We start from the raw sequence: 23,476 nt of genomic DNA on the forward strand, positions 1-23,476 counted from the left end.
GAACTGGCATTAACTAAAGAGAAGTCTCTGATGGTTTCTTCAAGGACAATGGAGGACTGATAGTAATTTTTTTTAATAATAGCTTTTTTGAGATCTAATTCATATACCATAAAATTCACTCCTTTAGAGTATTCAATTCAGTGGCCTTTAGTATATTCAATATTGTGTAACTATTACCACTGTCTAATTTTAGAACATTTTCATCACCCCTAAAAGAATCCTATACCCATGAGCAGTCACCCCTCATTCTGCATCCCCTCCCCTACCCGGTTCTAGGCAGCCACAGACCTACTTTCTCTCTCTATGGATTTGCCTAGTCTGAACATTTCATACAAAAGGAATCATAACATTTGTGCGTGTTTTGATATAAATGGAATCATACCACATGTGCATGTTTTGGTAACTGACTTTTTAACATGTTTTTGAGCTTCACCTATGTTGTTGTATGAATCAGTACCTCGTTCCTTTTGTGGATAAATAATATCCCATTGTATGAACAAACCACATTTTGTTTATCTGCTCACCAGCTGAGAGACATCTGAGTTGTTTCCTGGTTTTGGCTGTCATGAATACCATGCATGTTCAAGTTATTAATGTGGACGTATGTTTGCATTTCTCTTAAATTGTGAGATTTAAGTGAATGAAATTGTTGGATCCTAGGATGAATATGTCTAACATTTTGAGGATTTGCCAAACTGTTTTTCAAAGTGACTGCACCATTTTGTAGTTTTACCGGCAGCATCTGAGAGTTCCAGTGTGTCTACATCCTCCCTCATTTGTTATTGTCTGCTGTTTTTATTTTAGTCATCCTAGATACAATGAGGTGGTATCTCATTGTGGTTTTGATTGGCACTTCCGTAATAACTAATGATGTTGAACATCTTTCCACGTGCTAATTGGCCATTTGTGTATCTTCTCTGAGGAAATATCCTCTCACATCACTTGCTACTTTTCAACTGGGGTGTTTGGAGTTTTTTTCTTTAATTATTATTGAGTTGTAAGAGTTCTTTATATATTGTAGATGTAAATCCCTCTTCAAATATATGCTTTGCAATATTTTCTCTCATTCTTTGGGCAGTCTTTTCACTTTTTTGATGGTGCCTTTTGAGGTACAAAAGTTTTAAAATTTCAATTAAGTCCAGTTTAATCTAATTTTTCTTTTATCTCTTCTGCTTTTGGTGTTGTATCTAAGAAACCATTATTGAATCTGTGGTCCCAGGGATGTATGCCTATGTGTGCTTCTGTGAATGTTATCATTTTAGCACTTATATTTAGGTCTCTGGTCCATTTTGAGTTAATTTTTGTAGACAGTGTGAGCTAGGGGTCCCGCTTCATTCTTCTGCATTCAGATATACAATTGTTCAAGTATAGAAGTCACCATTTAGGGTTGATAAATCTACACAGAGAAAACAAAAGTATGTCCTTTTCCTCCACCATTCCCTAGAAGAGGTTTCCTTCAACTAATGGGAAGAGACTGCAGGACAGCTCTCTGCTGGTGCCAGCAAGGCCTGGTCCAGCGACAAGGAAGCCACGATGGAAGCCTCAGTCAGTGCAGATGTAGCGTCTTCCTCCATTTTCACCTCTGGGGCCTGGCAAAGTTCCAGGGAAGTCCAGCATATGCACGTTCAATTCAGAATCACATGCCCTGGTAGGATTTTCTAGCACTTTCTTTCCTTAAGGGTGTCCACTGTGTTCCTTGAGGTGCTGACCCGCTCCAGCAGGTTGGGGCCAGCGGAAGGCACGCGTTCCCTGATTTTGTCTTTAGTCTGCCATTTGGGTTGGACAGGCAGGAGGTCTCAGCCTAGTTCAGGGTTCCTTAAATTATCATCGGAGTTAATGTGGGAGGGGCAGTGATGGCTACACTGCTTGTGCTTCTTCTCTAGTTAAGGGCAGAGATGGAGCTTATTATACTGGTTGCAACAGCATAACATCAGCTGGCATGTATTGACAGCAACAGGTGCTGGTTCTCACATCATCCTTGCCGCAGCCCTGAGGTCGGTCCTGGTACCATTCTCATATTATGGGTGAGAAAACTGAGTCTCAGAACACTTACGTGATTTGCCCAAGATCACGCAGGTGGTTCCTGGGACCCTAAAGTCAAACTGCTTAACCACTACTTCTGTTGTCTTAATTTCATTCACTCCATCACCCTTGGGACTTCGTATAGTGCCTGGGACAAAGTGGGTGTGTAATTAAAGGACAGCGCGGAGGTGAGAACAGGGGCTCCAGCCTTACCGCCTAGGTTTTGATCCTCTCGAAACCTGATGACGCCTCAGTTTCATCATCCGTAAGACAGAGACAGTACATGTCCCTCATTCAGAGAGTTGCAAAACTTAAATGAAGGTTGCCTGACATACAGCAGTTGCTCAATAAGTCTTAGGTCTGTTGCCGATGAGCCTTAAAAACAGTTAAGAGGTTGAATCTTGGCTCCCAAACCTTATGAGTCATAAGACCTTTGATCAGTTGTTTAAACTCCCAGTGCCTCTGGTTCCTGCCCTGTGAAATGGGGGTGACATTGGAACACACCTCACAGGGCTAGCTACAGTGAGGATGAAATAATGTCCTTGTAGCCCTTAGAAGAAGTGCCTGCCTCTAAGTTGTCACCATCTGATTAACGCAGATTATGGGGGCAGTTCGGGGCAGTTCATGCAGAGGATGCTACTTGTTGCTGGTCCTCCTGTCTTTGGGAGGGGCCTTACTCATGGTCTGGGGAGAGAATAAGGAGACCGTGTCCCAGGCACCCAGAGTGACCAGTGGCATCAGATATGACATAAGCATATCACTAGCACACCAAAACAGCTATCATACAACAAGCAGTCTAATCGGGCATATGCAGAAGACCCTCCAATGGGTAAAGAACAGGGTCTCCAAGTTACACGGTCTCAGCTCAAATAGCAGCCATCTCCTAGGATGGATGTGATCATTAAAAGAATGCTACATATCGAAGACACAGGCCAGCGCCAGGCACAAAATGAGTGACCAGGGGATCCACGTGGCAGGGATTTTCATCAGTTTTGTTCTTCACTATATCCTCGTCTAAAAGGGTGCTGTACTGGTTTCTTGTGGCTTCTGCAACAAATCACCCCAAACCTGGTGGTGTAAAACAACACAGATCTATTTTTACAGTTCTAGGGGTCACAAGTCAAAAGTGAGTCTTATGGGAGTAAGTTCAAGGTGTCAGAGGGCAACTTCCTTCTGAGGTCTCCAGGCAAGAGTGCCTTTTCCAGCTTCCTTGGCTCGTGGTCCCGCCTCCCACCACCTTTTTCTCTCTGCTGTCATCCTCACCTCACTTTTTCCCTTCCAGGACCATCTCCCTGTTTTAAAATCCTTAACTTCCTGACATCCGAAAAGTCCCTTTGGCCATATAGCTGACAGACACAGGTTTCAGGGGTTAGGACCTGGGTGTCTTTGGGGGACTTTATTCAGCCTACCGCAAGCAACTAGCTCTTAATGCACTCAGTAAATATTTGGTGAGTGAATGCGTGAATGTTAACCACTTACTGCTTTCACTGGCATCATCTGGGCTTCAAGATGCGTGTGATCTCCTCACCTTCAAATCTTCTCAAATGTCACCTTCAATGTAGATTTCCTGTATTTAGTTTAACATTGCAAATTGATTTCTCCATCACCCCCACACACCTGATGCCTTTATGCTGCTTAACTTCTTTTTCCCTGTAGCACTTTTTGTGTTCTAGAATTCTATAAAATTAACTTATTTATTATGCTTATTGATATTTGTCCATCTCCCTCACTAGAATGTAAGCTCAGAGGTTACATTCAGGGCAAGGATTTTTTTCTGTTCTAGTCTCAGATGTTTCCTGGGTGTTTAGAACAGGGCCTGGCATGTAGTGGGCGCTTAATAAATGAATGCTGAATGAACACACAAACTTAACGCCTTACCGAGTTTCCCTCAGCTGCCAGTCGAGTTCTTATCTTTCATGCTCGATCTTGACGAGCATGACGATCGATCTTGACGAAAGATCTTGATGATCCTTCACGACAACGAAGGCCCTGGGTTGTGGTTCAGCCAGTCAATTCCAGGTAACCTGTATATTATCCCTGTTCTCCACCCCCTTGTATCAACACACTGGAAATTCTGATTTCTAAAACACAGATAACCTCAATTCTCATCTCCACCAAGACCTGCAAAGTCTGGGAGGGAAATGGACAGTTTGACTTTGGCCGTTTTTGAAGGATAAACTTTCTGGAATCTGGATGATTGCAGAGTTGGGAGGGCGAGCTGTCCCTGGATGACACTGCCAGGGTTTGTTATGTTGGGTTTTCTGTTTCTACTGCTCTGCTGGAGGAAATGAGTCTGTGATTTCTGCAGTGGGTCAAGCTCAGAATGGTTGCTGTAGAGGACTTGAGCGATGACCTTGAGTCCTCTATGAGGGGGCGTGCTGGAAGGGCTTCAGGGTGCCCAGGGCTTCCTGCAACTGTATGTGGGGTTTTGTACATCTGTGTGTCCACAAGGAGAGTGGAGTCCATCGCTTGTACCAGCTTCTCACCAGGGAAAGTGAAGGACTTGTGTGCTGCCCCAGCCACGTGGGTTCTATGGCTCTGTCTCCAAATATGTGGGTCAGGTCAACAGGCCCTACGTGGCTCAGCAAGGGAAGGCTGCAGCTTGAAAGGCAGGCCCCCTTCTCCCCACCCCACCCCCTAACAAGTCCCCAGGCTCCTGTGTCAAAGATACTGAACCAGGCACTCGTTCAAATCTCAAGATGACCGGTCCCAATTCTTGCAAGACTCCGGGCATTTCTTGAGGTTTCAGCTTTTCTCATAGGTAGAAACGGGATGGCTCTTCTTTCTTTGATTTTTTGCGTGATTATGAAAGTATTTCAAGAGTACAAAATGCTACAGAATTGCCAAGTATTCTTGTCAAAGGGAACGTGTGCCCTTTTTGCTGTGGCAAGACTAGCCTATTCTCTACTCCATCCATCCATCTCACACTTGTATTCTCACAATGAGCATAAAAGCTACCGCGTATGTGACAAAAGCCTTATATAAAACACTAATCCTCATGAATATCATGAGAACTGAGGTTCAGAGAGCTCAGACCACTTGCTCAAAATCACACAGTTAGAAAGTGATGGAGCAGAGTCTGAATGAAAACCCAGTTCTGTCTGATGCCAGTGGCAATGTTCAATATCATGCCCACCAGACCATTCCTAAAGAAAGGTGGGGGCACAGGTCTACCAAATAAAGCACCCTGAAACCTGTGGTTTTACCTTAAAATGCATATACATGTTAGAGAGTACTCCACAGTATTTCCCTGCTTGCTTTAATAGCAAAGAATTTCCCATCAATCTTTAGGTACAAGTGATGCTTTGGGTGTGTATGTTGGGGGATAACCCAGTGTAGTGTGTTAGGCACTCAATCTGATGTCTGGCACTCATGTCTGATTCTTTGCAACCCCATGGACTATAGCCCACCAGGCTCCTCTGTTCATGTAATTCTCCAGGCAAGAATACTAGAGTGGGTTGCCATTCCCTTCTCGAGGGGATCTTCCTGACCCAGGGTTTCAAACCTCGGTCTCCTGCATTGCAGTCAGGTTCTTTACTGTCTGAGCCAGCAGGGAATCACTATCACAAATACCATTTTCCATATCAGATGCTCGTTATTTGTGTTTGAATTTTATCTCCTGCATTGGACTAGAAGCTCCTGGAGGGTAATCCCTGAATCTGACTCCTCCTTTCTCCTTTCCAAGGCTTAACCCAGCTCCAGCACAAAACAATCAGACAGATAATGGGGTCAGCAAATACCTACTGAATTCCTGCCTAATCGAGTCAGGTGCCATGGGAGATATAGACAAATATGAGGTGGTTCCTGCTCTCATGATATTTACAATTGAACCGAAGAGGCCAAGCTTCCAGAATCTGCTTGAAAAGGATCTTCCCACGCCTCTTGGGACAGCATTTTAAAAACTTGGTACATTTCCACTGTAATAGAGCAGTAGGCGAGATGGTAGGTAATTAAGACAGCAAACAAGAAGTTTTGTTAAATAGGACAAATTTTGTGAAAAGCAACAACCTGTTCCTCTGGAAAGGCAGCACTGTATCAGTTGAAGAGCACGCCTTCAAGCCACAAAGTACAAATTACTGATGTTGAAATTGCCGTTTCCCAAGAGGGAAAGTTGAAAACAGCCACCTGCTCTAGGTGCTGTCTGTTTTGCCAAAAGGGTCTCAGTCCCTGATTGCTTGACCTTTGAGGGTCATGTTCAGAACTTTAGCAACACAGATAAACCCGGGTTCCTTTCTGACAAACTTGGGTAGATTGGGGCTTATTAGATTCAGTTCTGTTCAGCAGATGGTTACCAAGGTCACTGTGTAGGTGCCGGGGACATGGAGGGAAGGGCAGGATAATGAATGGCTCAAAACTTTGCAGTGAATCAGGGAGTGAAAATCCTGGCTCCTCCACCAATCAGCTGAGGGACATGGCTTTGTGAACCATGGCATGGAGATCCCAATATTTACCTTGCAGTTCCTCGTAAAGATCTGCTGGGGAAGTGTGTGTAAAGCTCCCTGCACAGTGAATTGCACTAAGGACTCCACAAGGGGGTCCTAGGAGAAGTGGCAGTTGTAGAAAAATGAAGGACATGACTACTTCTGATTTCAAGAAACACCCAGTCTAGTGAAAAAGACCAGTATGTTAACAGATAAATGTCATTCGTGGGTTGGGCATGACTGTCTCGTTTCGTTTGTTCATTTTTAAAAAAGTGAACCTTCATGGAGTACTTAACTATGTGCCAGACACTGGGTTAAACAGTTGTACCTGGGTCATCTTATTTATTTGCACAAAACCCTATATCGCAGGAACCACAATTTTTCCCAGTGAGGTATCAGAGTTTTAGACAGTTTAACACACTCGGGGCTACAGAGCTGGCAAGTGATAGAAGGAGTATTTGAACCCAGAAATCTGGCTCTAGGGGCAGATTTCAAGGCATGAAAAGACAGAAAAAAGCCAGGAGAGGCTTCACAGAGGAGGTGCTGGAGCAGCGAGCAGTTTTCCAGGCATCAAAGTGGTGGGAGAAAGAGTCCAGTTAGGAGGTGAGAGGTGGCAGGACCAACAGCTGGGTCTGTGCAGAGGGCCCGGGATAGAGGACGGTGAGGGTGAGGAGGGAGGGGTGGGCCAGATGGTGGGATGCCTCGCAAGCCAGGCACAGGGACTCGGGGGACCAGCGAAGGATGAGGAAGACAGCATCATGGCCTATAGGGAATGGAATTTATGCCGACGTTCAAAGGGGAAATTACTCTGGGTGGTATGTCTAAATAATTAGGCTGTGTCATAATTTCCAACTAAATTACTACTTTCTAAATATTGTTTATGTGCAAGTCTAACCCTTTCTCCTACTAGCCTGTAAGTTCCTTAAATGTTGACTCTAATTGCTTTTGTTCTCCCACAAATACCTGGCATATGGTAGGTGCTTAAACATTCTGTTAAATGGAGGAGTGATTAAAAGCATGAATGAGTGAGTTTCTGAATAAGTGAATTTTAAGCTGGATTTAAGAAAAATGCATGGACCTTATGTGGGTCATAAACCTAAATGTGAAAGAGAAATAAACAAAGAAAATAAAACTGCTACAAGAGAGCATAGGAGAACGTCATCATGGTTTAAAGATTTTAAAATAGAACATGAGAAGCACTAGCCATAAAAGAGAAAACTGATCAATTGAACTTAATTAAAATTGAGACTGTTATCAGAGACAAAGAGAGTGTAAAGACAAGCCACGGGGTAGGAGAAGAAATTTGCGTTCCCATATAGATAATAAAAGAACTCCTGAAAATCAATGTGGAAATTCACTTTAAAAATATGAAACAAAAGTTAAGCCAGCCCTTACAAAAGATATATCCAAGTGATCAAAGAGCATGTAAAAAGGTGTTCAACATCATTATTCATTAAGGAAATAGAAATTGAAACAAGATACCACTACACACCCACCGGAATGGGTGTAATTAAAAGACGGGACACCACCAATTACCAAAGGATGCGGAGCAACTGGAACTCTCATGCAAAGCTGGTGGGAGTAAAATTTGGTAGAGTCACTCTGAAAAACTGGCAGTTATCTGCTAAAGTTTAACACATGCCTTTCCTATGACCCGGCAACTGAACCAGGGCACATCCACAGGGAAAAAAGTACTTACGCCCACCCAAAGAGTTGTTTGAGAATGTTCATAACAGCTTCGTTGTAAGAGCCCCAAGCTGGAAACAGCTGAAGTGTCCAGTAGCAGGGAATAGATACGTAAGTGGCGGCACACACACACAGCGGCGTGGCTGGTTAACTGCCGCACGCAACAAACGGGAGAATTTCAGAGACATCGTCCCGAGCGGAGTAAGTCAAATGCAAAGGTTCGAGAGCAAGAAAAACTAATCAATAGTGACAGAAGTCAGAACAGTGGTTTCCGCTGGGAAGTTCTGATCGGAAGCAGGTCTGAAGGAACCTTCTGGGTTACTGAAAATGTTCTTTATCTTCATCCATCTGGTGAGTTCACAGAGGTATCCATATGAAAGTTAATCAGTCCATACACTTTATGTTATACCTCAATCAAGATGTGTTCCAAAGATAATAAATATATTAAAGTGTTAATTAGTTCAAACATCGTTTGTTAAAGAGATCTAACATAGTTCAGAAAATACAAGAATGAATCCAAAGGTAAAAAAATAAAATTAAAGGCATGGAGCATGGAATACAAAGTAGAATGGAATGTTTAAAGAGGAAGAAGGGAAAATGGCAGATGGAGTCAGAAAATAATTAAGTTCACTATAGTACAGCATTAACATCAGAGAGAAACAAGAGATGAAGCTGTCAACCCGGATCCGAGAGGTTGAAGCTGGTGGGGCCCTGATTGCAGAGGTGCTGAGGCTAGACTTCTGACTTGAAAGTCAACTAGAAGATAGTAATTCCTGAGCTGGGAAAGATGCCATTACAAACCAGGATGATGACTGTGGTGATGATCGCAATAGGAAATATAACAACACTTAGCGTTTGTTGAGCTCCTACTATGTGCCAGACCCTTGCGTCAGAGCTTCTCAACTGCTCTGGGAAGTTACTAAGGTTACGCCAGAGAAACTGAAGTAGTGGAGTAATAAGCCCTGGAGCCTCCCAGAATAGGAGGAAGAGACCTGCAGGGAGGTATAGAGGAAGTCCAGTGACTTAAAGGAATTCAGGTGACTTTACATTTAAATAAGTCTAAGGAGCAGGCAAATTACTTATATAAACGTTGCAGAATAAATCAGCTCATACACTTTGCCTTGTATTGGCTAGATATTCTAGCCAATATCCCTGTATTCTATAGGGAGGACAGAAATTGAGTATCTTTTACATGCTGTTGGGTATGGTAACAATATATAATACTCAAACTAAATTTAAAGAGTACAAAGTGGAAAATGGTGTGGCTTGAAGGAGGATGTGAAGGTCCTCACACAGGACTTGGTTTGAAAGAAGTAACTGAAGCAACGTCTGTCCAGAGCTGTTATATTGGTTCCAAACCTTCTGAGGTTTGGAAGTTTCATGTCCTTTGAATCTCTAACTTCCTTGACCATTCATCTTCCTCCACGTTGGTAAGGTCAGGTGAGGTGGCAAGGGATGAAAAGAAACAGGAATATTTCCTCTCTTCCTCTCTTCCCTCTGTCTGTTTCTTTCAGCAAGTCTATATTTATTGTATATCTGTTATTTCCTATGCATTGTTTTAGAGGCTAGGGAATAACAGTGATAAATAAAATGGGAAGTTCCTGCCAGGCCTCAGGAAGCTTAAAGTCAGAGGAGACACATAATATACAGATAAACATATGTTAGGTAGTGACTGAATGCAGAGAGAAAAAATGAAGTAGTTGAGTGAGGCATTCATTATACAGGAAGATAAGTGAAGTCCTCTCTGAGGAGTTGGCATTTGAGCTCTGATCTATGTGGAAGGAAAGAACAAGGTCTGAGAATATGAGGAAGGACATTTCCAGGCTGAGATGAACCCGTGCAAAGGCCCTGGGGTGGGCATACGTGAGGCTTGTTCAGGGAACAGCAAAAGGGCTGGTTTGGTTAGTGAATATCAGGGGAGAGGAAAGTGGTGGGAAATGAGATTGAAGAGGAAGTACAGGGTTGACCACACAGGGCTTTCTGCTGTGGATTTTTTCCCTCAAGTTTGATGGGAGGCCTTTGGAGGGTCTTGTTTTGGGAAGCAACTGGATCTGGTTAACTTATGAAGAGAAAGAACTCAGAAGGGGGCCAGAGGAAAAGCAGGCAGCACAGCTAAGGGGCTGGGGCAGGAGTCCGGGGGCGCTGGTTAGTGGCTGGACAGGGTGGTACCGACGGGGGCCAGATGAGGCTGCACTCGGGACACGGTCTGCAGGGTTTTGCTGGTGAATTGGATGAAGGGCATGAGAAACAAGGTCAAGAATGTCCAGAAATCTCTGTCTGTGGTTAAGTGAATAATGCTGCCACTTTATTTGGGGAATGATTAGGGTTTTTAAAAAAATTTTTTTTATCTACGTATTTATTTGACTGTATCAGATCTTAAGTTTCGGCTTGCAGGATCTTTTTGAATTGCATCATGTGGGATCCTGTTTCCCAACCAGGGATCAAAACCTGCTTTGGGAGCAGAGTCTCAGCCACTGGACCACCAGGGAAGTCTGGGAATGATTGGGTTTAATGAGTAAAATCAGGAGCTTATTTTCAACCGGAGATGTTAGCCTGCTGTTGCATAGACTAGTTGGAGTTCAGTGAGGGACTGTGGTAAACAACTGAAGTAACCCCTTGTGGATAGAAAAATCCCAGGTCTCCCCACTTATTAACATTTACTCAGTCAGCCAGTATTTACTGAGTCCCTACTGTGTCTCAGGCACTGCACCAGGTGTTAGCAACACAGCATGGATTTGGACAGAAAGTCACTACCTTCATCACAGCTTAATTAGTTCACTGGTTCCGAGATACTTCTCTGAATGTTGTGTAAATATGTAGAATCAACTCTCAAGAGTTATAAATACTGGAAAAAAAAAAAGAGTTATAAATACTAAGATGTTCTCTGACTCAGCAATTTGGAAGAGCTCAGATTTTCGGAAAGGAGCCATATATAGATTTGGACCAAAGACAGATTTACCTAATAAAATATCTGAAGATTGCCTTAAAATGAATCAGAAGACACTGTCTCAACCAAATTAATGTTTACAAAGAGTCAACTTGGTGTAATGGAAAAGCTTACAGGGCTGGAAGGCAGAAGTTTGGGGCTGGTCTGTTCTGCCCTAACTAGGTCACATGTATGACCTTGACTGAGTCCTTTACTCCTCGAGCTTCAGTTTTCACCTCAATAAAATGAATCCACTCAAGTCAGACTTTTCTAAATAGCTTCCAAACTATTAATTCTTTAGCTTTTCATTCTCTCTTTTACTGGACTCCTATTCCTCTTTCTAACATTTATTTTAAAATAAAACCCTAAAGTGATTCTTTTCTTGGAGGGTTCATTTTTGGAAACAAAGTATTTTCTTTTTGCAAATGAAAATTGTTTTTTCCTGATTGTAAAATGACACATGATCAGAAAAGCAGAAAGAGAGTAAAGCCTCTTGGATGATGGCATGGGAGGAAACTGCTTTCACCATGAGCACCTCTGCAACATCTACCATATAGCAGGTGCTCAATAAATATTTGTTGAGTGAATGACTACTGTTAGTACCTTGTGAAAATATCCTTTTCAGTCTTCACACCCAAAAGAGAATCCTTCTGGGGCTCTTTAGCCTCTAAAGAGGGGTCACTGATAGTCACCAGAGACTGAAACTGCTGGGACGTTTATTAAATCTCTTAGATTACATGTTTCACAACAGCTTGATGTCTGATATACATGGAATGTAGGGAAACAATAACACTGAATACACCACTCTGATGGCCATAAACAATATCAAGGGTGGCTCGATTTGAGCAGTATCAATAGACTGCAAGCCAGTTCAGTCTAACCAGGAGTGGCTCCAGCAGCAGCTGCCCGACAGATCCTCCCACATGTGGGGCCTCTTCCTTCCCTATAGCATTAGGATGAGGCTTAGCGGGGACATCCGTGTTCAACTCAACCATTTTATTGAGGATTTAGCACCCTTTGGATTGTTAACTCCCTTCTCAGTAAACCAAGATGGTCTTCTGATCGCCTCTGGAAATGAATGGAAGCCAGATCTTGTTTGCAGACACGTGCAGCATCTTTTTTTTCTCTCAAATGGAATGTGTGGCTAATGTTGAAAAACTGGGACACTGCACATATGGATCTGAATTTTCAGATCTTTTGAAAAATTACTGGATTTGGCACCACTGGCTCCTCATCTCCTGGAGCTGGCAGTGAAGGACGGCCTTCCACCTGACCCGATGTGCTCTTCAGCTCCCTGTGGGACCACCTGCCCCTACTGTGTTACGGCCTGCCCCCCATGCTCCTTCGTCCAACTTGCCCCCTCTGATTATGTGAGGCATTCAGGGGGCACTGTGCAAGTCCCTTGAAACAGGTAAACATAACACAGCTCCTACCCTGGAGGAGCTCGAAAACCAGCGTGTAAACCGGTGAATCACGGTGCTGCCAGCCAAGTGCAGAACAGAGGGCATGACCATGGCGGTGCACAGGGACTCTGCCCTGAGAAGCTGGCTGGGGGTCCTCTGAAGGTCACTGAGCTGGATTCCGAAGGATGAAGATGAGTGATTCAGGCAGGTGGTCGGTGGGGATGGAATGCAGAACATTTATGTGGTCTCCTGCCCATTCGCTGCCTGCTGCACAGGGGAACCTCTCAAGCCAGCAACTGCCTTTCCCCTGTCAGGTGTCAGGCGGGAGGCTGCCCTGACTGATGGTGGTCTGTCTACAACCCTCTGCCCAGGCCCTCCTATACCTTACTTCTGTCAAAACATCAGAGAAGCAGATGAATGGATAAGGAAGCTGTGGTACATATACACCATGGAATATTACTCAGCCGTTAAAAAGAATTCATTTGAACCAGTTCTAATGAGATGGACGAAACTGGAGCCCATTATACAGAGTGAAGTAAGCCAGAAAGATAAAGAACATTACAGCATACTAACACATATATACGGAATTTAGATAGATGGTAGCGATAACCCTATATGCAAAACAGAAAAAGAGACACAGAAGTACAGAACAGACTTTTGAACTCTGGGGGAGAACGTGAGGGTGGGATGTTTTGAAAGAACAGCATGTATATTATCTATGGTGAAACTGACCACCAGCCCAGGTGGGATGCATGAGTCAGGTGCTCGGGCCTGGTGCACTGGGAGGACCCTGAGGAGTCGGGTGGAGACGGAGGTGGGAGGGGGGATCGGGATGGGGAATACGTGTAACTATGTGGCTGATTCATGTCAATATATGACAAAGCCCACTGAAATGTTGTGAAGTGATTGGCCTCCAACTAATAAAATAATATTTAAAAAAAAAAAAAAAATCAGAGAAGTCTCACCTCTGCCAGGAAGAACCTGCCTGACTAATGCCCATTCACCTCCAGTTACTTCAGCTAAGGCAACACTCCCATTCTGGGGAAACTGGTTACCTGAGGGTCATTCTGTTATTTGAGCTCTTTGTTTTGGAACCGCTGACATTTGAAGACTAGATCAGCATTCCAAGTGTTTATCAAGTACCTACATATTTATTATGAAGGCTTTCTGTCATTATGTGTCATTTTTTACTTCAGCAACAAGCCAGTTGAGAAAGAAGACAAACACAAATAAACTAAAAACAGACTGCAATTCAGAAAACATTTATTAAATGCCCGGTATTCACAATTTTTAAAATCCCTCCATCCATCTAACATCCACTGAGCACTAACAGGGTGAGGCAGTGGACTTAGCACCTGGAAATGGAGATGCACTAAATTTACAAGCTAGCAGGCGAGAGGAACAAGTAAACCCCTTACAGTAATTTTCCTGCCAGAGCAATGTTCAAAGTACAGCAACAACTTCAAGGAAGAAGTGTTTCGACTGCTCCCAGGGATACTGGGCAGATATCATGGAGGATATAAGCTCTAACCGCTTATCTTGTTGACTTTGTATTATGACATTTTACCACAAACAAAGAAATACAGAGACTAGCACAACGAATCTCCACATATCTATGACCCAGCTTTAAAAGGAATAACTCGTAGCCACTTTTGATTCATTTATACCCCCACCTACTTCCCTTCATATTGTTTTGTATCCAATCCTAGATGTTTTAATCATTTTATCCATAATACTGATCTAGGAATGTCTGGATTTTCCACTGTGCTGAGTCACTCAGTCGTGTCAGACTCTGTGACCCCATGGACTCGTAGCCCACCAGGCTCCTCCGTCCTTGGGGATTCTCCAGGCAAGAATACTGGAGTGTGTTGCCGTGCCCTCCTCCAGGGGGATCTTCCCAACCCAGGTCTCCTGTATTGCAGGCAGATTCTTTACCATCTGAGCCACCTGGGAAATCCAAGAATACTGGAGTGGGCAGTCTATCCCTTCTCCAGGGGACCTTCCTGATCCAGGAATCCAACCGGGGTCTCCTGCATTGCAGGCTGTTTCTTTACCAGCCGAGCTACCAGGGAAGCCCTTTAGTAACTTCCTTCTCCTAATCTATTCTTCGGTCAGTGACTCCACCAAAGTTAAATACCCTGATTCCTGCCAGTAACCCCAAACCCCTGGCTGGTTCAGGGTAAAGACATCAGACTTTATTGGGGCCTTTGCGTTGGCTGAAGGAAAAACCTAAGCTGATCCAGTGAAAACCCTATCCCGGCCTATCTGGAATACTGACCATGTTCTTTGGGTCTTTGGCCCTCGTAAAACTGCTAATTCCTTAGGCGCTTGTGGAGTCCCTAACATTTGGACAAAACGGGGGCTACATTCCATGTTCCCATGTGCCCCTAACAGCCTTCCTAGAAATCTCTGACAGTATGGGGCTTGCTCTGCAGACAGAGCTGTCCCACATTTGCTTCCTGTCAGCACCTTGATCCTCACTGGGTGGGGAGCCTGGTCACACCTGTACAGAGCCCACATCTGTCTGGGCTCTCTACCTTCCACTCCTTCAGCGTTTCTGTCTCTCTCTGAAAGGTACCAACATCACGCAGCTACTCAATCCAGAACATTATCCAGGATTCCCTTCCCCTCCTAATTCTGCCTGTTCTTTTAAAGCCATCCGCTACTGACCACCTCCATCATCACCCTTCCATCTAGGGAACCAGTCCCTTCCCTCAAGTAAGGCAATATTTAACCACGTTTCTACCGTTGGCATCCAATCCCACCCTCCAGTTCTCCACGCGGCAGCTGAGTGGTCTTCGTGAAAAATCCTATCACGGTTCCTATAACATCTATGGGTTCAAGACCAGTCTCCCGACTGTAGGCCAAAGAGGTCTCGCTTACGTCTTTCAGCTTCATCTGCTGCATCTCCCTCCCGGACCCGCAACCCAAACGCTGTTTTGGGGGCTGGCTTTCTCGGATCTCTGTGCTCTTACCTGGGAAGCGCCTTTTCCCTCGTAAATAATAAAAGCTACACCTAGTGCGCCCTCTTTTACGTGCGGTTATCTCACATTATCCCGCAACACCACCTAAGAAATCATATTCATCTTGCAGAAAGATAAACTGCGGATGGGCACCTTACCCATGGTCACACTGCTAGTGAGCGGAGGAGCCGAGGCTCAGATTCAGATTCACGGCGCCAGAGCCACGGCCTTAACCCTCGAGCGCCAGCCCGCGAGCACACCCTTCCAGCGCTGCAGAGATCGCTCTCAGCCGCCGACCGGCGCCCGGGCAGCGACAGTTCCGTGATCGGGGCGTTCGGGAGGGGGACGAGGCTTATGATTGGCCGTCTCCGGCGACGGAGGGCGGGACAGAGAGAGAAAGGAGGGCGCAGTGGCGTCGCGGAGAAATGACGCAACGCCGCGGCTCCTTAAAGGCGCCGGCCGCTCGCGGGGCGGACGGCGCAGGCGCGTTCCGGAGGCTCGGGCTGGATCTTGCCTAGCCGAGCGCGGGGCCGAGCGGGCGGGGCGCGCGCGGGCCAAGCGGACTGGGCGCGCGCCGAACGCAGGCGGCTCGCGGGATCTGGCCGGGCGGCTTCCAGAGCCCCCACGGGAGGGCGGAGGAGCGGGTGCCGCGATGGCCGAGGGCAGCGCCGTGTCCGACCCTCAGCACGCCACGCGCCTGCTGCGCGCGCTGAGCTCGTTCCGGGAGGAGTCCCGCTTCTGCGACGCGCACCTGGTCCTCGACGGGGAGGAGATCCCGGTGCAGAAGAACATCCTGGCGGCCGCCAGCCCGTACATCAGGTGAGGCGGGGACCGGGCCGGGGCCGCGCAGCCCCGGGCTCGGGGGCGGGGCGAGCCGGGCGGGGCGCGGAGCCCCTGGCCCCAACCCCGCGCCAGCCGCCAGGTCCCCGTGGTCAGCGCTAGGCTCGGCGTGCCTCCCGGGAGACGCCCCGGCCGCCGGGCCTCAACCCCGCCCAGGACAGCCTCCCCGGGGCCCGACGCTGCGCCCTGGAGCGGACCCCGGACCGCAGTCCGCCCCCCTGCCGTCCCTCGCTCCTCGGGTCCCCGCCGCCGGGCCTCAGAGCCCCGGAGGCCCCCAGACGCCGTGCTGGGCCGGACCCGGGCCCGCACCCACGCGCAGGGCGGGGCGGCGCCGGGGAGAGCCTGCCCCCTCACCCGGGGCCCGGCCAGCGGATCCCGGCTCAAGTTTGCGGGTCGGTTTGCCTCAGAATCGACGCGTGGTGGGCCGGGCCCCGCGCCGCGAACGCGGCCAGGGAGCGCCCCTCCCGCGGAGAAGCCGAACACACGCTCCCCTCCGGTGTGGGCAGGGGGAAAACATATCGGATGTTTTTCCTTAGGATGGACGGCCCGCCCCGCTCCCCCCCCCCCCCCCTCCACCCCAGGCCCAGGCTCTTCGCAAAAGTGACTTTGCCACCCCGTGGGTCCTCCGTTTAAAAAGAAGGGCAGTGTGTTATAGACAGACGTTACAGTAAGCTGTCGCACATTTCGGAAAGACTTACTGTAATTCTCAGGATGCTGTTATACAACCCGAGGACCATTATTAGATTTTAGCGATTTAGAGAAGGCATTTTAAAACGAAGATCAGCCTGTTTTGTCAGCTCAACTAACGAGGTGATTTGAAGGTGGATAGGACAGTGTTCATACAAGGGTATCACATCTTGCAGGGGCTGGTAGGAACTTTCTTGTAAACTGAGTTGCTCTTTTAATAAAAGGGAGGGAAAATGCTAAAAGCTGGAGAAACTGCCCAGTAAGCTGGTTAAATATAAAACTAATAGTAGAGGATGTCACTAGAATTGACAGGTCAGAAAAAAGCAAAATGATGTGTACTGTATTCTCAATGCCTTGTCCTATCAGACCTTGGCACACAAATTGCTTTTTAACCTGTGCATTAAGAGACATCTCTGCCTATTCAGAAGCATTTCAGCTAATTTCTGGTAACTTCTCCTGGCTCATCCTGGCTCTCTTTCTTAAAATCTATTTCCACTCTTTGTGGATTTCAAAGGTGGGCTTGGGGTGAGTTGATGTTAGTGTGGGGTTTAGATTGCCCACGTGACAGATAGCTCATGGCTGGCAGTTTAGAGCTTTTGAGCAATCAGTATAAAATTGGAATCAGCCGGCTAGCATCTTCCCTGTGGACAGAGAATTCCTTGTTTGAGGAAATGCTGAGGAAAACTACTTTAGATGCATTCTTGTAGTTCTGTAAGTGGCATCCAGCTGGCTTAAAAGAAAATCGTGAATCACCAAATACATGCTCTCTGTTCCCTTGGCATGCTTCATTTTTCTCCATAGCACTTACCACGATAATATACCCTGCATTTTACTCATTTACTTTGTGGTTCTTCCCCAACCACACTGTAAGCTCCATGAGGCCAGGGACTTTGCTTTTGTTCATTTCCACACCCCTGGCATGCAGAAAGACCAGTGCCTGGTGGTTAGCAGATGGGTGGAAGCAGGGACTGCCTTCCTTTTTGCCCCAGCAGACTGGCCACGAGGGGACCAGCTCTGGTGCATTTTCCATCTCAGACGCTCAGTTGTCCCTGATGGAGAAGAGCCCTGCACCTGCTTTCTGCTCCCAGCTTTCACTCTTGCGAGTTGTCAGTAGACGACTTCATCTCGGCTTCAACTCACTAGTCTGATCAATGAGGGATAAAATGTGTCTTCCTCTCATTTAATCTTGGGCCAACTCTGTGCAGAAATAGGTAATTGGGCTTTAAACCCCTCACAGGTCTGCGTACAGCTCTCCAGAAGTATCACTGGCAAGGTATCATTGCTGTATCTGCCAAGTTAGGAAAGATGGAGTATCTGCTTGTGACATAGTGGCACATATGAGAATATTTAGTAATGTGAAATGTTGTTTATACTAGTAATAGTTTAGGTGTGAAATATTAGTGATCATAGTAGCAGAGCCAAAAGGGACTTCAAACCCTTTAGTCCAATTCTGTTAACCTTTCAGTTAAAAAAATGGAATACGGTGGGCATTAGTGATTTATGTTACAGTGAGGTGACTAGCACTCAGTGGTTCAACTAGGATTAGACTCCAGGTTAGTGATACCTAGTCTCCTTCTTGTTAACCATACCAGGTTAGAGCATTACTTGCGTTTAACTCGTCTTTGTGTAAACTCTCTTACTGACTTTATTAAGTACTTTCACATACTGTCTCATTTTGATTTTTATTTTCACCCATCGTGCACAGTAGGTAGGGCAGTTATTTTTGATATTTTCTAGATAAACATGAATTGGTCAGTATGTGTTTTTTCAGGGACTGATTGATTGCTGTAGGTTTATTTGGTCATTGAAGCTGTATATCTGTTCCTGGGGTTCTTTTAAAATTATCAGTCTCAAGGCTTCTTCAAAGTAATACGACTAATTTATATTACTATTTAGAAACAGACTTTAATTTTTGATGCTGATTATATTGGTCTTTTATCCATTTTGTTTGAGTGAAACTTTAAAGAGTTATAGTGAAACAAAATGAATTTGTATGTTCTAGAGCTTGATGTTTCTTACTTTCCCTTTTGAAGTGTAAACACTTAGGTCTGTGATGTCATTAATGTATGGATTGTGTGTTTGCAAATTTGGTAGGCTGAGTTTTAAGGTCTTCAGTTTGCCTGGTTTTAGTAAGTGTCATAGGTGTCTGAAGTTGTGTGGCTTAGAAACAATGTTATATATTGTTTCTGTATCATCAGCCAAGGGAACCAATCCAACTTTGTGGCACTAGGAATTGAAGCAAATCATTTGGCATACTTTTTACTCCATATAAAAAATCTTTTAGCCTAACTTGGTTTTAATCTTTTCCTGTGCTTTATCTTTGGTTTAGCATTTGTTTTTCCTCTTGATTGTCTTAGCACCAGAAGGACTTTTCATTATAAAAGGAAAAAGCCAGGAAAACCTAAATTCAGCAACAAACCCCTAATGCTCATCTGAAGGAAGGCTGGGTGGGTTATGTGTCACACCGCCGAAGATTGAGATGCTCCAAGGAGGACGGGCAGAGACTCCCAGAGCTTGTCACTCCCCACAGCTTACTGTGGGATGCTGCTTTCTGGGCATGTCCTCTGCCCAGCACTTTCTCATGATCCCTGAATGGCATTTTCCCTTTGGTTTGTTGGCAAAAAAACAATCTCGACCTTTAAGAATGATGACATTGAATTCGAAGCTATAATGACGACCCACAGCAACCCTTTCCTTTCTCAGCAACTGTGAGACCTTCTGGGAAGGGTTCCCTGAGGCTGTAGGAAATTTCCTTTTCTCCGGAGTATTGCAAAGTTTGCTTTGCTTCATGTCTTAGGCTCTTCTCATTCTGGCACAATTCCCTTGATCTGGTGTGGAGTTGGCCCTCCTTTCTTTTGTGAGCTGTGGCTCTTGGGGCGTGATGTCTGTGAAAGAATTTGCAAGTGAATTGCCTTTGGTTCTGCGGTGGTATAATAGGGCTCTGTACAGGTTCCAGTCCCATATCCACTTTGGGGAATTTTGGTTTTTCTAGGGAATCTGTTGGAACATGAGTTTGTTTAGCTTTTAGTCCTGGAGAGTAAAGGAAAGAAAGATTCCCAAGAATTTGGACCCTGCGATAAGTTAGCCAACAGTAAGAATGGCGCTTCCTGTCTCTTGTGTTTTGAGAAAAAGCTGGTCTGGTGTGTGTGGAGTGGAGCCTTTGGGCTTAGACTCCAGCCTGGATCATCGTAGACAGCTCCGTGGGCCTCAGTCGGCTCGTCCGTGAAGTGAGGTGGGCTGGGCTCTGTGCTGTCTTTGCTCTGCTCTGGGTGTCTGTGTTGTGAGGAGGCAGAGGGCTGTCTCTGTTATTACAGCTTACTGTACCATATGTAGTTTTGTTGGGACTTCCCTGGTGGTCCAGTGGTTAAGATTCAGAGCTTCCACTGCAGCCGGTGCAGGTTCCCTCCCTGATTGGGGAACTGAGATCCCTCATGCTATGCAATATGGCTAAAAAGATTTTTTTTTTTTTTTTAATTTTGCTGCACATTGATGTTATAGCCATCCCTTTGCCTTGTCATGCAGGACTTGGTTGCATATTCTGCTGCGTAAATCCAGCTCTGAAGAGTTCTTTTGTTACAAGCATTTATTTTATGCTGTTAATTTGGATGTGTTCCAAGGCCTAATTATTGATGAGTCTGTTTTGCCATTTAAATCTAAAATTTGACTCATAGATGATGCTGATGAAACTTATTAACGAGACTAATATGATCTCTGTGGGAGTCCAAGTTTCATGGTAATGTAGAAATTGTTGTCATCCTTTCCTTGGGTACTTGAAATCCGCCCTTTAGTTTCTGAGCATTGATGTCTACTAGTTTTGTCTGCTGTGTGCAGTCCTGAAGTTTCTCTTCTTTCACTTGTGCTTGAGTCCTTAGTTGCTTCAAAGCAGCTCATGAATGATTATCATAAGGGTTTTGCATAGTGATTGTAACCTGTTAGGTTTCTTAGTCCTCATGGGTTCAGCTGGAAACTCCAGGTTCTGAGATGCTTACTGAGTCCTGAGCAATCTTTAAATCAATTGTACCTACTCATGCTGCACTCTGATGGTGATGGAAAATGCACTGGGCTTGAATATCTTATTAATGGATCTAGGCCGTGTTTGGCCTTGTTTGTTTCTATCCATTTATTATAAGGCATCCCTAACAACTGCCCTAAAAGATGAAATCTGCCTGTATAGTCACATGGTTCAAAATGATCATCTCCATTCTCCTCTTCCCCCACTCCTTCCCCTCCTCTCCTCCCCCTCCTCCTCCTCTTCTCCCTCCTCTTCCTCTTCTTCCTTTAGTATTAGATTAAACCCTGGTTGTTTTTTTTTTAAACCCTGTTCTTAATGTGAGACTTTCCAAAACCAATATTGAAGCATGTTCTCTTTCAGAATATCAAAGAAAGATTTTCTCAGGGCTCCTAAGAAAACTAAGAGCTTGTAAGTTGGAGCTCTTAAGTTTAACATAGATTACTCGTTTCAGCGGAAAGATACACGTTTATTTATACAAGGCAGCGGTTGCCACTCTTTAGTAGCAGTGAATGCTCTAATTCTGGACAGGTTCTCGGAAGGTTTCAAATGATGAAACAGATCAATAAAATTCTTGTTAGACCAAGGGATCTAACATTAAGTGAAGTGTTGAATGTTTAGATTTATTGTATAGCTTTCCCAAGGCTTGTTATTTTGAGTAAAAAGCAATGTGACAGAGGTAAATATTTAAATCTTAGCTCCACTGAATACCAGCTGGTAAGTTCTCCCTCTTTTAACTGTGCCCTCTGACTTCTGCCTCTTCTTCCAGTTGGCATTTTCTTCTGCAAGTTCTCTTCAGTATTCTTAAAGTAATTTTTATTATATAATTTAGAGAGTTGAGCAAAGTGCTTTTCCACATAGGAAGTCTGGCTTCTCAGATTTGTTGTTGTTATTCAGTTGGTAAGTGGTGTCTGACTTTGCCACCCATGGACTGCAGCATGCCACGCTCCTTTGTCCTCCACAGCCCTGGACTTTATTCAGATTCATGTCCGTCAAGTTGGTGATGCCATCCGACCATCTCATCCTCCGCTGCCCCGCTTCTCCATCTGCTTTCAGCCTTTCCCAGCAGCAGGATCTTTTCCGATGAGTTGGGTCTTCATGAGTTGGGTCCGATGAGTTTGGCCATCAGGTGGCCAAACTATTGGAGCTTCAGCTTCAGCAGCAAGTCCTTCCAATGAATATTCAGTGTTGATTTTCTTTAGGATTGATGGGTTTGATCTCCTTGCTGTCCAAGGATTTAGGTTTGAATAATACAGACCAAGCATCCAGACTATAAAGCCACCTTATCTCTTGTTTAAACTGTTAATTAGTCTGTCTCATGATATCAAAGTGAGGCTTAAACTCTATTTATATTCCATAAAGAAAACATAATTAGGACAAATAAGAAGTCATTTTGCTTCTGAGTCCTTTGGGGAGTGGCATCATCCTTTGGAAGAACACAAGTCTATCATTTTGTGTGCTCGAGCAGTGATATACATGAATAATTTGTAAGTTGGAATTCTAGGTTAAGGGTGGAGATGCAGGGGTGTGAGCCTGACAAGTGGCAGGTTATGGTTGCAGCCTTGACTTCTGAGTGCTTCCCATGGGTCGTCTGCCTTCTTAAACATGATGGGTCCAAAGAAAGAAGGAGATCAAAGGCTCTCGTAAAGTTGGCAACCACAGCTGTGGGGAGGGTGAAGGTAGTGTGTCCTTCTAAATGTCCTTCATCGCTCAGCTGGAGTTCCTGTGTCAGAAGAGCAGAGACTGAAGATGTCTTCTTATGCATTTATTGCCCAAGAATGTCTTCACCGTAAAATGATGGTCTAATGTTTGGTGCTTTCAATTCTTTATGGGAATAAATTGTAATTTTTTCCCCTTCTTTTCAGAGATTTTAGGAAAACAGAATACTCAGGGAAAATAAGATCTCAGGGAAATATTTTGTTAGATAAAAGAGTTGGCCTTCAGGCAATAAAGCTTTAAGAGGCAGCACATATCAAGTGGAAGTGGGGAAGACTGGTTTTTAAAAATAGACTGTTGTAATGGGGTATAGACCAATAAAATGTGCTTTGTTTTTCTTTTTACAGTTAATGTGCTAGTTAATGTGCTAATGGATATAGAACCTTAAATATACATTTTTGCTCGTAAGTATTTTGTGATTCTTTTTAAAGACCATTTGGCACTTGCAATTTTTGTGTTAGCATGAGTAGAAATATTGTAAAACATAGTTTTATAGTCACATTCACATTCATCAGTAACCAAGTGCCTCTGCCTCTGAATAATTGTCATGTGTTATTGAGCTCAAAATGTTTTCAGACCTTTGTCACTTAAATAGTTCATATCCGTCAGTTTTCTGAATTGGAGGAAGCCTCGAATTTAAGGTGTGAGTTTGGTCTGCATCTCATCTACCACTTTGAGCCCATTCACTGTGAGTGGCTGGCAGTGTGAGGAGGTGGGATTGCAAAGAGCAAGAAAATCCTTAGAAAGCAAAGTCAGTGATCACTGTTTGCTGCTCTGTCCTCGCTAGAGCCCACTTCTGCTTC

General features: G+C 45.0%; 1 protein-coding gene across 1 annotated transcript in view; it reads left to right on the top strand.

The window, feature by feature from the left end:
• The first annotated feature begins 15,931 nt into the window (after positions 1-15,931).
• The window catches only part of GAN (gigaxonin), a 57,350-nt gene continuing 49,805 nt past the window's right edge, over positions 15,932-23,476 (top strand). The window contains exon 1 of the mRNA XM_065925088.1: positions 15,932-16,240. Within this exon, the coding sequence (XP_065781160.1) occupies positions 16,074-16,240 (167 nt within the window). The 5' untranslated portion in view covers positions 15,932-16,073. The remainder of the gene's footprint in view (positions 16,241-23,476) is intronic.

Source organism: Muntiacus reevesi, chromosome 2 (genome assembly GCF_963930625.1).
Source record: "Muntiacus reevesi chromosome 2, mMunRee1.1, whole genome shotgun sequence".
NCBI lineage: Eukaryota > Metazoa > Chordata > Mammalia > Artiodactyla > Cervidae > Muntiacus > Muntiacus reevesi.